Here is a 14,143-nt window from a genome sequence, read left to right as displayed (position 1 = left end):
CATGCAACCATTGTTCTACAGTTACACGCCACAGAGCGCTATAAATGTATTACTTACACATGGCTTTGAATAAGTATATTAAACAATTTTTCACTTGTTTTTTTATTAAAACCCATAGCTTTGCACAACACTGACAGACGTGGTTTGGGACAGATCAGTAGTTTCTGGAGGTCTCATAAGCATCAGGGAAGGGGAGAGAGCTGTGTCCAGAGCCTACCACTAGGGGCAGGATTCCAGCATTGGGGACCACATTCCAGGCCAGGGTCAGGGTGACGTTCTTATTGGCCCTGATTGTGGAAACAAGCACAGATAAAACCAATTATATGCACAGTCTTTAAAATGTTTGTAATTGAATGTCACTAACAATTGGCTAGCAGGACTGAGACAATTGCAACCTGTAAACAGTCTGTTTTTACAGCGATAGTTTTCTGTTGATTGGCACATTATTACTAATTACCATTCAATGTAAATGATCTTGCATAATAAGTTACACAGAAAAAGAACAAACAAAACCAACTTCCGCTCTGCATGATAAACAATACATTAATGCAATTATACGGTGATACACAAAAAAACCTTCAGATTAATGCCATCTCAAGAGCAAGTAACTCAGAATTTGTCCCAGATGTGCTTATTTTGTGCTACACAAATTTATACTACAATTATTAATGGCGACATCACAGCACACTATATGGAAAGGCTTACAATTTTAGTACATCAAATACATTTAAGAGAAACGGCAGTATAATCTGTCTGCAAAGTAGCCCTTACTTTAAGTTACTTATTTACACTAATTTGCACTAAAGTGTATTGAGTATTCCTGCAATGATCAAAATCTAGTGCTGTGCTATTGTGCATTTGCATTCCTTGTGTGATATGCTGACTGCTTACAGTTTTCCATGCGGTAAGCAGATTTTTATTCATATGATGCTGGTAGTGATATTTACTCTTTATGCCGATCTGAATGAATGGCAATACCTCAAACCGTTGCCATCATCGAAGAAGAAGTATTTGGATTTCATGTCCTTCAGCTCCAGCCTTGTGTTCTCGCCCCTTAGAAGAATCTTATCCCATAATACCACCTGGTTCAGGACCTAAGACACACACACAACATTTAACATAAAAACAGTTGCATGATTATGTACTAAAAACACACGCACACACATACACTCTAAAGCAGACAGCTAGACTGGCTCCAACGCTGGGGACTTACGTTACTTCTGGTTGCATATTCAGCAGACAGGTAGAGAAACAGCTGCTTCACATTCCAGTCAAATATTGGCTCCAGATGTAAGAGACAGTCATGGTGAAGACAACGTGAGCACAGGGACACACCGCACTACTAAAGACAGACATGCACCGCAGGGGATACAGCCACAGCCCTACTGGTGCAAGGAGGGGTCTCCGAGAAACCTTCACAACGGAGGCAGCTCGGGGAGCCCGTTTCCCGACGTACGTCAGAACTACTCGAGCGGGTGTTTGCTCGCCTCTGGTCTGAATGCGCGCCCACTCTTTGCCCATTGGTGGCGCACCGTTTTACTTTACGGGTCTGCGCATTTTAAACGGTGTCTATAGTGGTGATTTGAAGGGGGCACATCAGTGTCCACAGCCTGGAGCCACAACGGGTTTCACGTTAACAAGATGACCAGGTGCTAGCGTGCAGTCGTTACTAACGTCACGTGCGCAAAAGGATATCGGCAGAAAGGTCAAACGTCACGAAGCCCAAATCGCTCCTCTCTCTTGGACCCGTGAAGTCGTCCACGTTTTTCCTGGAGCACAGAGACACACACAGGTGTAATAATCTCACACACACACACACACACACACACACACACACACACACACACACACACACACACACACACACACACACACACACACACACACACGACTCACAGCACGACCCTGGAGACGCGGACGTCCACCGGCACACGCCTGTCCTTCAGCGCGGTGGTGAGGAAGCAGCCGAACGTCAGCGCGGCCATCACGCTGAGCGAGAAGGCGAACAGGGAGTTGGCGCGGGACAGCACCGTGTTCATGATGCAGACACACACACACACACAGAGAGAGAGAGAGAGAGAGCCTAAACACAGCTGCTGCAAAAACCTCGACGAGCTACCCGGCAGGAAGGCTGACAGGGGTTGTAGAACTCGGAAGTGCATCTCCTTCCTGGTTTAAGGTCGGAAGAGGTTACACTGCCACCTAGTGGCGGGGCGACGGCATTTCCGCCGCTTCTAATGCCACCGTTTAAACGCAGAGTCTGTTTTCCACGCCAGTCTTTTGATAGTGCTTGGTCACGCCTGTAAGAACGTCGTAATTCCAGCTCTTTCACCAGTTTCACCAGTTTCTCCCTTGCAGTGGCGAGACCAGTTTTCAGTGTATTTATTGGACAAATAAAACGAGCGTTTCGACACCTTGGCCTTCACCAGCACGTTCGTGGTCTTTGTCACCGTGCCTCTCCTCACCGCAGATTCTTTTTTTTTTTTTTTTTTTGTGCATCCAGCACTTCAGAAACATTTTTGCAGGAGAGTAGCCCGTTTATTTATTTTTATCTCCGTGCAGGCATGTAAACCGATAACAACGCCACCACTGCCCTGCCATTAGACAAGTGGTCTGTTTTTCTCCCGTCTCCACAACGACAAAGCCAGTTGCCGTGCCTCTTGTAAGTGGCCTGTTTTTCCAGTGTGGAGAGTACAGCTGCCTTATCTGGGTCTTGCTCCAGGTCCAGTTGGCAGCGCTGGGCGGACGAAGGGGGAGGCAGTGCTGGGGGACTGGGCCAGCCTGCCATCTGATCCCTGTCAACACATCACAGGCTGACCGTCGTTCCAAAACACGGTCAGCATAGAGAGCTCTCGGCAGCGATGAGCAGCGTCCTGGAGGATCGGCCGTTTGGCTCGCGCTACACCAACGTCTACCTCTCCATTTTCGTCCTCTTCTGCTTCAAGCTGTTTGTGAAGATTAGCTTGAACATCCTTACACACTTCTACGTTGTCAAGGGGAACCGCAAGGAAGCGGCCCGTATCGCAGCTGAGTTCTACGATTTTGGCCAAGGGCACAGTAAGCAAGCTTGGTTTGTGAGCAAGAGCTTTGGGCGGTGGGATGTGGCCTGGGCCACCTGAGAGTTTAGTTCAGGATGATGTGACTACCTACTGCTCTTCATAGTATAGATGTGTGTGTGTCGCTCACATACAGCTCTAGAGTGGTGCCGTGAATCTCTTCCACTAGCTGTCCCTGTAAGGCCTTGGGAGTGGAGCAGCAAAAACTGCATGGAGTCCACGCAGCGAACAAAGCTGTGGCTGTTAGGGTTGTTGGGGGGGTAGAAGACACGGCACCTGCCTACGCGCTGCGATCCTACATAGACCGCTTCTCCTTCCGTCTCATTCCCGCTGCGATCCTACATAGACCGCTTCTCCTTCCGTCTCATTCCCGCTGCGATCCTACATAGACCGCTTCTCCTTCCGTCTCATTCCCGCTGCGATCCTACATAGACCGCTTCTCCTTCCGTCTCATTCGCGCTGCGATCCTACATAGACCGCTTCTCCTTCCGTCTCATTCGCGCTGCGATCCTACATAGACCGCTTCTCCTTCCGTCTCATTCGCGCTGCGATCCTACATAGACCGCTTCTCCTTCCGTTTCATTCGCGCTGCGATCCTACATAGACCGCTTCTCCTTCCGTCTCATTCGCGCTGCGATCCTACATAGACCGCTTCTCCTTCCGTCTCATTCGCGCTGCGATCCTACATACAGCGTTTCATATTCCATCCAAAATGCTCCTTAGCTTACTAGCCAAAACTGAAGCCTAAACCATGAATAAGCATATTTCATACTTATTATACCATTTTATTCATTTATTTTTAAATGCTTTCATTATACGTTTTTGCTACATAACTAATTCATAAGCAACATTCTAATATCTCTACGCCCCCTAACATTCTTCATAAATAACCTTAAATTGTTTCAAAGGAAGAACCACACACTATTCTATGCTGTTTATTTACATTTATTTAAAGCTCTTCAATATTCATCAGAATGCCTCGTTTCTGAAAATATGGTTTATTCTAGGTATGCAGAACACACCAAGTTCACTTTAATGCAGTTAATTTTGCGATGATGTATTAACCTTATTACCATTACCCTTACAGCCCATAATAGTCCTGATAATTTTGATATAAGAACGTTCCGAATAAAACTGTTTAAAATCCGAGGGTTGCAGACATTTACCCGAAGCTGTTGGAAAAGGCAGAGCGGTTATTTAGAGAACGCACAGGCCGTCCAGATATGTCGTTAGTCTCTTACAATACGCAGCGTACACACACACTCTCACTCTCTAATAGCGGAAAACTTCACTCTAACGCGAGGAATCCAGGCGCCCGGAATGCGGAGTTAATTCCGGCGCAGGCAGCGCTCGCCGCGAGCCGCAAATAGAGCGGTCATGCCATCCGCGCGCCCTCCCAGCCTGGCCCGTGCACGCTCGCGCTCCCAAACCACAACAAGCCCGGCGACCAATCGGCGCGCGGGTCCTCTTGTCACGCACGCTACCCTGCGAATCTGATGCAAACATGCGCGAGGTTTCTAGCGGAGATCTCGAGCACTCAGAAAATGCGAAGAAGAAGAAGAAAAGGAAGCGAGAGGACGATTATTTCCCGGCTAGAAAGAAGTCTCGCTGGGGCATTTTAACAAGTCAGAGTGAGTAGAGCCGTACGCAGGAGGTGGGCGTTTTGCACGCGAGAAATGCATGGGCATACGCTTGCTAGTTTGAAGAGGGAGCGTGCCAGGTGATTATCTGAGCATGCACGAGCGGGCCCAATCGCGAGCCTAGTGGATTAGAGTGGCGTCAGGTAGGAGCGTGTTCGTTACGTAATAGAAGCGCCGCGCACGCGCTTGCTCTTATTGCACGCGTGGCATTTATTAGCGTATATGTGGACTGGCACCAGGGTTTGATAGGTTAGATCATTAAAAAAACAAAATACAAAAAAAACTTTTGATTGTCAGAACATTTCAACATTATTCTGAACTATGGTCATGTCCTGTACAACATAAGAAACGACCCAGAGAAAAGTTCTATTAAAATACCTATTTAAAATACCTAATTAAAAAAGTTAATTAAATGTTAATTAAATACCTATGTTATTGCTGTATTCAGTGATCAAAGTAGCTTATTAGTTTGTCTTTGTGATAATTTCAGAGATCTGTTTAATTTCAGAGAGGCAGAATTGTGCCTGGCAGTTATCACCATTGTAGCTTTGCACTGCTGTCAGACTGGAGCATGGTTAGGGTGGAAACATCCGGTCATGCAGCAGTGAACAGTGCAGGCATTTAACAGCTGAAGGACACCTGACTGCTCTCTGGGCATGCTGGACCTGGACTGACAGTGCCTGGCTCGACAGTTTACTGTTGTCAACACACATTCACACAGTGGAGAGAGAGAGAAAAAAACCTAGTATTTGGTCAAGTTTTCATCTGTAGATTTCACACACATCAGTACACACTTAACACTGAGCGGAGCAGTGCTGTGGCTCAAGTGTTTTGGCTTGCTTCCAGGACCTGAACAGCCAGTCAGCCCAGTCCCCCAGAGCACACTTCTGGAGCCGGAGCTGTGGCAGAAGACCTGGCAGCCCTGCGCTAACTTTAGAGACGACTAAATCACGACATTCAAACCTTTCTCACTAAATCGGCTTACACGGTACACACAGTACGTGCCCCAACACCCCCAGCAGTGTCGTTATTATAACTATAGTATGTCTCATAAGTCACAGAACGTCAACAGTGGCTAGGGCCTCTCACGGAGCAGGAGTTCGGACTTTACTCCTGAGGGCACACGCGAGGAACGTTGGGTTAAACGTTCATGAACCGCCTTGTTGAGGAGCGGAACATCCAGAATTCCCAGTGCTGCTAGGCAACCATCCATGGAGGAACACTAGCACTGACCAGAGCAGCTTTCACTCTGAGTCCGGAAGGAGTTGGATATGTTAGGCCTCTTAATGTTGCTGGCGATCACTTCTGATTGGACATCCGGGACATCTGTGCCCATCAGCTCAGTGAGAAGATAATGGAAAGCCTCCGTTGGGGGGCGTCTATTTTGTGTACAAGAAAAACAACGCCATTAACTGTGTTAGCAGGGGGCCAGTAAGTGTTTAGTGGGTGTCCAGCAGGGCTCACTGCATGAGTCTTCTCCCTTCCTCTGTGCCAGTCCCCACAGTGCCGTAGCGGAGGGTATCTGCAGTCTTAGCCCCCCTGGCTGGCCTAGACGCCACTGCTGTCTTGGATCTCAGTGGTCCGAGGCCTCGTTGAGATGACGGCAATCCTTTCGTTGGCAGGCTTGTCATGTCATACTCATATCAGTGGCTGGATGTACCCTGGGGAGACGGAGACCTGGGTGCGTACAGCGATTGAACCTCTTTTTCTTCAGCCTCTTTTCCTAGAGCGTGGCGAGGCGGGGTTGCGTGGGGTTGGTATTCCTGTTGCATGGGGGAATGTTCCAGATGACTGCACTGCTGTGTGGATCTCTTTTCTATATATAGCCCCTGTCGGAGGGGACGAATACGTGGGGAATATTACAGATTCAATAATGTGAAGCTAATGCTGAGAGACGGGTTGTTGACGTTGTGGTTGCTGTGTTTTAATGACGCGGCTTTTTAGTCCTCAAGGGCGGCATGAAGAGCTTATGTTAGGCCCACTAATGCGATTTGTGTGGCGCGGTTATTATATGTGTGTATAGGAGGGTGTTAATGACACTAATTAATCAAACACGCAGAACGTCTTTCCAGTACACCAAACAGTAACGTTTGTGCTCGAAGAAATGTTCCTTAAGCTTCTTTAAGCCTTTAATTGCTTGTAAAGGGAATTAACTGATAGCTAAAGCTGCACACTCGTGCTGTTTTCGCACAGACAGTATAAAATATTTATAAAATAGCAACATTTCTGGCTGTGTTTCATAAATCAGCGTCATGTTTCTAGCTGGGCCTGCACAGTGCTTTGGCTGCAACAACCAGGTCATGTGAATCTGTTCCGTGGTGGGCAGCTGGCCTTCTTCACTAACACCCAGCTCCAGATCTCCTCTGAAGCCCATGCCAGTGAACAGTGTTAGGAATTGTTCTAGACATCCAGCCATACACGCAACCACATGCATACACACACACCCACACACATGCAGGAAAGAATGGCCAACTGCTATGTGAATTATATAATAAAAAAAGTTGGTATAAAACCAAAATTATTTGTGGTTGATTTTTATCTGAGTTTAGAAACAGGGTTACTCAGTCACTTAAGCTGTGTGAACTATGTGTACAGTCTGACATTTAATGTGTGTGTGTGTGTGTGTGTGTGTTTTATAGGCTCATGGGCAGATCGATCTCCACTCCATGAAGCTGCAAGCCAAGGTCGGCTGCTGGCTCTAAGGACCCTTCTGTCACAGGTGCACACGCACACACGCACGCACGCACACACAAATTTTCCTTTATAATGACCTGAGGAGAATATGGCCTTTTCTCCATGTAGGGTTACAATGCAAACATCCTCACCATTGATCATGTGACCCCGCTCCACGAGGCGTGTCTGGGAGATCATGTGGCCTGTGCCAGGGCTCTTATTGAGGCGGGTGCTAACGTAAGTCCCTTACTGACACTGCTGCTCCAGTCGTCTGCAGCGCTGTTCTCGATCAAGCTCACTGGTACCTGCATGAATTCCTGTGTGTGCAGGCTTGAGTTTTTAGCTTGCTCTTTTTTGGTGCTTTTGCAACTTATATAACACAAAACAACATATATATGTATGTTGTCTGTGTGTGTGTGTGTGTGTGTGTGTGTGTGTGTGTGTGTGCGTGCGCGCGTGTGTGTGTGTCTGTGTGTGTGTGTGTGTGTGTGTGTGTTTGTGTGTGTGCGCGCGCGCGTGTGTGTGTGTGTGTCTGTGTGTGTGTGTGTGTGCGCGCGCGCGTGTGTGTGTGTCTGTGTGTGTGTGCGTCCGTGCGCGCGCGTGTGTGTGTGCGCGCGCGTGTGTGCGTGCATGCGTGTGTGTGCGCGCGCGTGTGTGTGTGTGCGCGCGCACGTGTGTGTGTGTGTGTGTGTGTGTGTGCGCGCTAGGTGAACGCCACCACCATTGATGGAGTTACTCCTCTGTTCAATGCCTGTTCGGCGGGCAGTGCTCCATGTACAGAGGTGCTTTTGGAGCATGGTGCCAATCCCCAGCCTGGCATATGCCAACCCTCGCCCATTCATGAGGCCAGTGGCAAAGGTGAGCATGGGGCGGAGCCACACCGGGCACACCTGGACCCAGATGAACCAGTGTGCAAACGCCTTTTGGGAACGGTTATGTAATGTGCTGGCTTTTCTGATGTGGGCGTTCAGCTGGGAAACAGTGATGTGAGCCAGTGAGGCCAGTCAGGTCATAAGAAGCAGTAATGAAACATTTTAAATAAAGGTTTGTTTTATGGTTATGGAGAAATGTATGTAACATCTCCGAGATGACGACCCGAAGTGAATTAATGTAGACAGCGTGTATGTCGCTGCGTTTTTCTGTGCTTATCTGTGCTTCCCTTGCTCTGCTGTTTTTCCCATCATGCTCTGCTTCTCTGTGCTCAGGATGGAGCACTTGCGTGGAGGCTCTCATAGCGTGGGGGGCAGATGTTGACTACAACATCCCCCACCTAGGAACACCCCTCTACATCGCCTGTATCTCGCAAGAGCTAGAGTGTACTCGGACACTTCTAGACGGAGGTCAGTTGTGATGATGATGACCATAACGATTATTACCACTACTGCTGTTGTTATTATTATTATTGTATTATTATTACATTAGGGATTACATAAAGGCCTAGCAAACATTCACCCCTCTATTAAATGCACTTGCCGTACTAATAGAGAAACCATAAACCATCACGTCACAAGCTTTTCATGGGGATTGCAAGGTAGAGACCCTCCTTCTCCAGTGTTTGGTGAATTAAGTCTCTGACCCAGCTCCTCCAAACGCACTTTGCAGTGATCTTATTTCACCACTGATATAATAGTGGCATACCCAGTCGCTAAGGTCACACAAATCCCCACTGGCACCGTTAATGCAGTTCCACCATAACAACAATAATAAGGATGCTTTTTTATGATAATTCACCGTTTATGTAAAGTTCAACCTCAAACACCTACAGAATAAAACATAACTAATAAAGTCAAAACCATTGTAGCGACATAATTTCAATAAAGAACACTTTTAAGAAAAAAGAAAACAACTCAAGAGGCTGTTTCAGAAGCTCTCAGTATGCACAGATGTCTCTGGCTGCAGGGAGGGGCTGTGTGGATGTGGGAGTGGCTCTGTGGATGTGGGAGGTGCTCTCTGGGTGTGGGAGGGGCTCTGTGGAGCTCTGGGAACACAGAGGAGGCAGTTGGTATTTGGATCTAAGGCTCTACAGCCAGATAAAAATTGCCTTCACACCATCTGGTGCATATCCATGAATGTACTGAAAGATCATTCCTGTACAGCTTTAAACACAGTGAAGCGTGTTGGTAAGAAGTGCAGTAAGGAGGACATGACATTCCACTTGTAGACAAGCATAGCCTTGAGATGTTTTTTACATGACTGCACAACTGTGTGAGCTGAAAAGGTGATGGGATGGCAAACCTCTGCATGTGATATGCATTGCCAACCAGAAGACCCCTTTTACCTACATTTAGTTGCAGGAAGCTTCATCCAGGTCTTTGTGAGATCTCATTGAGATCTCAGTCGCCACTGTACAACGAAACGTGAGCTTTGCTTCAGTTATACTATGTGTGGCTAAGACCTTCTTGTTGGACAAGAATGTCCATCTGTGGTACACAGTGATCAGATGTGACAAAAGCCAGTCATGCACACTAAGCTGGAGTGAGTGTAGTCCATGCTACTAATAAACTACAATTCCCAGGTGCCAATGTGCAGAAGGGTCGATTCCTGGAAACACCCCTCCATGCAGCGGCGCAGAAGGACAGCCCGGATATCATCAAAGTGCTGCTGGAATTCGGTGCCAACGTGAACGCTCGCAACCTGGAGCTGCAGAGACCAGTGGAGACAGCGCCCCCTGGCAGCACAGCAGAGGGTGTGCTACTTCTATATGAAGGTGGGAGCAGGGATCAGAATCCTGTCCTCTTGTTTGACTCTCTAAGCTCTGTGTTTGAACTGGTTAAGACCTTCATGGATTTACAGCAGTTTGTAGAAGTTGCGTTTAGAGTTTTTAGAGATTACAGATTGAGATTACAAATGGCCAAATGCTCTGTCTACTACCCACAACATGGGGGCATAAAAACATAGCCATTGGGGAGCACGCATAGGTTGTTTGTTTATTTTGCACATATATTTTAATATGTGCTCATCTGTCAGAATGTGGATGTGTGTTGCTGTGTCTTTCTGTTTGAGTTTGTAAACGCACTCACTATTGCATCCCTGCTGTTTTAACATTGCTTACCTGTGAGTGTGTGTTGAGTCCCCTCCACTGCAGGTGTGTGTTGAGTCCCCTCCCCTGCAGGTGAGTGTGTTCTCCCTGTTTTCCAATGCATTTTAGAATATACCCACACTGCCCTGTGCAGGGCCACACTGCAAGGCTGCAGAAGGCCATATCCCACTTTTTTATGCCTTTATTCAAGTATTTCAGTTTAAGAGTCGAAAGCAAACTTAAAGTATTGTGGGACTACAGAATTTTGTCACTGTGTTCTGGCCATATCTGTGGTGCGACTAAATGCCCATGAAGGTCTTAAAGAGTAAAGATTTAACTATGAAAAAGTCTTTTGTGTGTGTGTGTGTGTGGCTCCTAGCTTGGTTCATGTTCATACTCCAAACCTACCAGGTTCTCTTTACCAGAGTAATCTCAGAATGACCTCTCGTGTGTGTGTGTGTGTGTGTGTGTGTGTGTGTGTGTGTGTGTGTGTGTGTGTGTGTGTGTGTGTAGCAACCCCACGCTCTCTAAGCCAGCTATGCAGGCTGAGGATCAGAGAGTATCTCGGGCGGTCCAGACTGCACCTCATACCCCAGCTCAGACTGCCCACCCTGCTCCAGAGGTTCCTGCAGTACAGATAGACCTCTCCCCTCCTCTCCTCACCTCCTCACCTCTCCCCTCCTCTCCTCACCTCCTCACCTCTCCCCTCCTCTCCTCACCTCCTCTCCTCTCCTCTCCTCTCCTCACCTCCTCTCCTCTCCTCTCCTCTCCTCACCTCCTCTCCTCTCCTCTCCTCTCCTCACCTCTCCTCACCTCTCCTCTCCTCTCCTCTCCTCTCCTCACCTCTCCTCACCTCTCCTCTCCTCACCTCTCCTCACCTCTCCTCTCCTCTCCTCTCCTCTCCTCTCCTCTCCTCTCCTCTCCTCACCTCTCCTCTCCTCACCTCACCTCCTCTCCTCTCCTCTCCTCACCTCCTCTCCTCTCCTCTCCTCTCCTCTCCTCTCCTCCCCTCTCCTCACCTCTCCTCACCTCTCCTCTCCTCACCTCCTCTCCTCTCCTCTCCTCTCCTCACCTCCTCTCCCCTCCTCTCCTCTCCTCTCCTCTCCTCTCCTCTCCTCACCTCTCCTCACCTCACCTCTCCTCTCCTCTCCTCTCCTCTCCTCACCTCTCCTCTCCTCACCTCACCTCCTCTCCTCTCCTCTCCTCTCCTCACCTCCTCTCCTCTCCTCTCCTCTCCTCACCTCTCCTCTCCTCTCCTCTCCTCTCCTCTCCTCACCTCACCTCTCCTCTCCTCACCTCACCTCTCCTCTCCTCTCCTCTCCTCTCCTCTCCTCACCTCTCCTCTCCTCTCCTCACCTCTCCTCACCTCTCCTCACCTCTCCTCTCCTCACCTCTCCTCTCCTCACCTCCTCACCTCTCCGCTCCTCACCTCCTCACACTCTTTATCTGCTCATTTAAGTGCATTTATTAAACTTTCTTTGCAAACATACATACACACAGGATTATTTTAATTAGTTTCTAGTTCTTTTCACTAGAAGTTATTTTAAATGTTGAGTTTGTAACAAACATGAATGTAATATCTTTACTGAATGTAATATCTCTTTGATTAAAATGTATGTCCTAATTTTATAAAACCCCATTTACAGACAGTTCTGGAAGGTCAGATGTGCAAAATGGCAGTACTGGAACAGAGATTTCTGGCCTCTGCTTTTGGACGATAGTTAATAATTACATGTCAGTGTCAGTATTCCAGTATCTTTTTTTTGTTCTGATCTCTCTGTATAACCAGATGTATTCAATCCGCTGAGCTAGTGGACAATCTGTAGAGCACTTCACCAAACTGGAACGTATCAAAAAAGTTCTCCACAGAAATAAAGAAACCATGGGAATGTTTCACAACTGATCTGCTCTTTTTACACTGGTGTGTTTAGCAAGTGTGTTGGGGTGATGTATGGAAGAGGGAGATATATGACTACTGCGTATCCACGACGATGGCTGCGTGTAAAGCAGGTTTGATGAAAGTGTTTCATGTTTGACCACTGGGAGCAGCTTGGAGGGCAAATTTAAACGAGATAGTTGGCTTTATGAATCCCAATGGTTGTGTGGGTTAGTAAAATGCAGAGTGACTTAGAGAATATCCACCATTTAAAACAAACAAACAAATAGAAGCAGAAGCATACTGGGCATGATCATTTTATTAAGAATCACTGGAGAATGACCACAAGTCAACGCGGGGGTGCTGTTTGCCTCGGCTGCTACGAGACGAGCACGACGCGTTCCAGCAGACCTTCCTCCTCTCTGCTTGCACACAGTTTCCTCGTAATAGCGTCATAAAAAAATAAATACATTAAATGAGTTTCATATTTTTGTATGTGCCGCACCTAGTGACTCGGACAGCGTTTAAACAGATGGATGCTGTACCCTGTTCAACTGTGGAATTTGAAGTAGATTAGGACAAAGAAATATTCAAAGAAAGAAATAAGTACAGTTCACAGTGCAAGTGTTGATCTCTAAAGATGTGCTGAAGTCAAACCAATGTCTCATAAATAATCGGAATTGTTTTTCAACCACATAGATGATATTTAAGTAAACTGGGTGTAAGAAGAGTTTAGGTTACACTTGCAGGTCGCGATTCTCTGAACACATTATTTCCTGTCTAAGAGATTCTACTATAGGTTTTACTGTTGCTTTGTTTCAATACTAATTTAAGGCACACACTCTAGACCCCTGACTATCAGCAAAGTCCATCCCTTTTATCCACTTCATACAGGAATGGTCTCCTCTCATGTGAGATCTTTCTGTGGGTTACAGCATCTTAACATATTGCCTAAGTTCTCAGTGATTGTAAATGGGTCTTGACTGCAATAGTTATTACAACACTAAATAATAAACAGTAATAAAGTTGTAAGGAGCTTGGGAGATGTACATAATTCTAAAACAAAAGTCCCTGAATGAAAAGCAGCATTCTTAAAAAATAAATGTAAATGTTTTATTCCTAAATTTTTAATGTGCTAAAGCTCAGTTTTTGGTTCTACTGAAATAAAATGCAGATTTTTGCCTCAGCAGCTGATCACAAGAGCAACTAAAACACAAAGAGTCTCGTCTAAGAACCACATCAATTTAAAAAAATCTACACCATGCAGCAAGCAGGTCTGCCTGCAGATGATCCGTGCCATGTCCACCAATAAGTGCTAGAGAAAACTCTAGAAAACATTTACACCCTTTTCCTAAGTACAGTGTACCTGTAATGTCTAGAATTAAGTAAAGTCAAAGCTAAACCACAACAAACAGAATGAACAACAACAACAACAACAAAAAACCTAACATCAGTTCCACTTTAAAACCGGCACGGGTGGCACCTGATTCCATTTGGACTGACGGTGATATTAAAATGCTGGTTAGTGCAGACATATTCCAACAACACCAACACCAACACATGAAATGGCTAAACCTCAGAAAGTGTGGTCTGAATCACAGTTAATGTCATTATGGCCCTCTCCAAAAGAGTGCATGTTCTCCCCTAGAGAACAGAGATGTGTAGCCCCTGTGTTAAACACTACTGTCCTCGTCCTACTGGACTGAATACTGTCCCCACTCTTTTGCGTTTCTGAGTGCGTGTGTGTGGGTGTGTGCTTAGAAGGGGTTGAGGTGTATACCCGTCCCCAGAGGAGAGAAAGGGTTCACCTTGGCCCACATCAACCCATCATTGAGCGAAATTGCCGACTTGTCATCCTCCAGGAAGAACACTGGTCCCT

General features: G+C 46.9%; 3 protein-coding genes across 10 annotated transcripts in view; 1 reads left to right on the top strand and 2 right to left on the bottom strand.

The window, feature by feature from the left end:
* Positions 1 to 86: 86 nt before the first annotated feature.
* Positions 87 to 2,189, bottom strand: spcs3 (signal peptidase complex subunit 3). The gene is made up of 5 exons (XM_027020996.3): positions 1,897 to 2,189; positions 1,696 to 1,769; positions 1,214 to 1,290; positions 979 to 1,094; positions 87 to 287 (listed from the first exon to the last, which is right to left on the bottom strand). Exons 1-5 carry the CDS (start codon positions 2,160 to 2,162, stop codon positions 155 to 157), a joined length of 666 nt encoding a protein of 221 aa, XP_026876797.2. The 5' UTR covers positions 2,163 to 2,189; the 3' UTR covers positions 87 to 154.
* Positions 2,190 to 2,275: 86 nt separating this feature from the next.
* On the top strand, positions 2,276 to 12,281 carry asb5b (ankyrin repeat and SOCS box containing 5b). Of its 6 annotated transcripts, none has more exons than XM_027020991.3 (8): positions 2,276 to 3,057; positions 7,336 to 7,415; positions 7,499 to 7,606; positions 8,077 to 8,227; positions 8,575 to 8,709; positions 9,885 to 10,076; positions 10,902 to 11,010; positions 12,035 to 12,281. In XM_027020991.3, exons 1-8 carry the CDS (start codon positions 2,862 to 2,864, stop codon positions 12,111 to 12,113), a joined length of 1,050 nt encoding a protein of 349 aa, XP_026876792.2. In that variant the 5' UTR covers positions 2,276 to 2,861; the 3' UTR covers positions 12,114 to 12,281. The 6 variants fall into 6 exon arrangements, with proteins under 6 accessions (XP_026876792.2, XP_026876793.2, XP_026876794.2 ...); XM_027020993.3 differs by lacking the exon at positions 2,276 to 3,057 and adding an exon at positions 4,461 to 4,687; XM_081724244.1 differs by lacking the exon at positions 2,276 to 3,057 and adding an exon at positions 6,225 to 6,377.
* wdr17 (WD repeat domain 17) overlaps positions 12,208 to 14,143 on the bottom strand; it is a 33,422-nt gene continuing 31,486 nt past the window's right edge. For 2 of the 3 annotated variants that reach the window (XM_081724240.1, XM_081724241.1), the window contains 2 exons: positions 14,073 to 14,141; positions 12,208 to 12,686 (listed from right to left, as the gene is read on the bottom strand). In XM_081724240.1, coding sequence (XP_081580366.1) covers positions 12,534 to 12,686; positions 14,073 to 14,141 — 222 coding nt within the window. In that variant the 3' untranslated portion in view covers positions 12,208 to 12,533. Of the gene's footprint in view, positions 14,142 to 14,143 lie in introns of all 3 variants that reach the window. The other variant, XM_081724242.1, reaches the window with a different exon arrangement.

This window comes from Electrophorus electricus, chromosome 12 (genome assembly GCF_041902795.1).
Source record: "Electrophorus electricus isolate QZ-2024a chromosome 12, ASM4190279v1, whole genome shotgun sequence".
NCBI classification, from domain to species: Eukaryota; Metazoa; Chordata; class Actinopteri; order Gymnotiformes; family Gymnotidae; genus Electrophorus; species Electrophorus electricus.
Note: the sequence above shows the minus strand (reverse complement) of the source record. Positions and strands in the feature narration are given on the sequence as shown.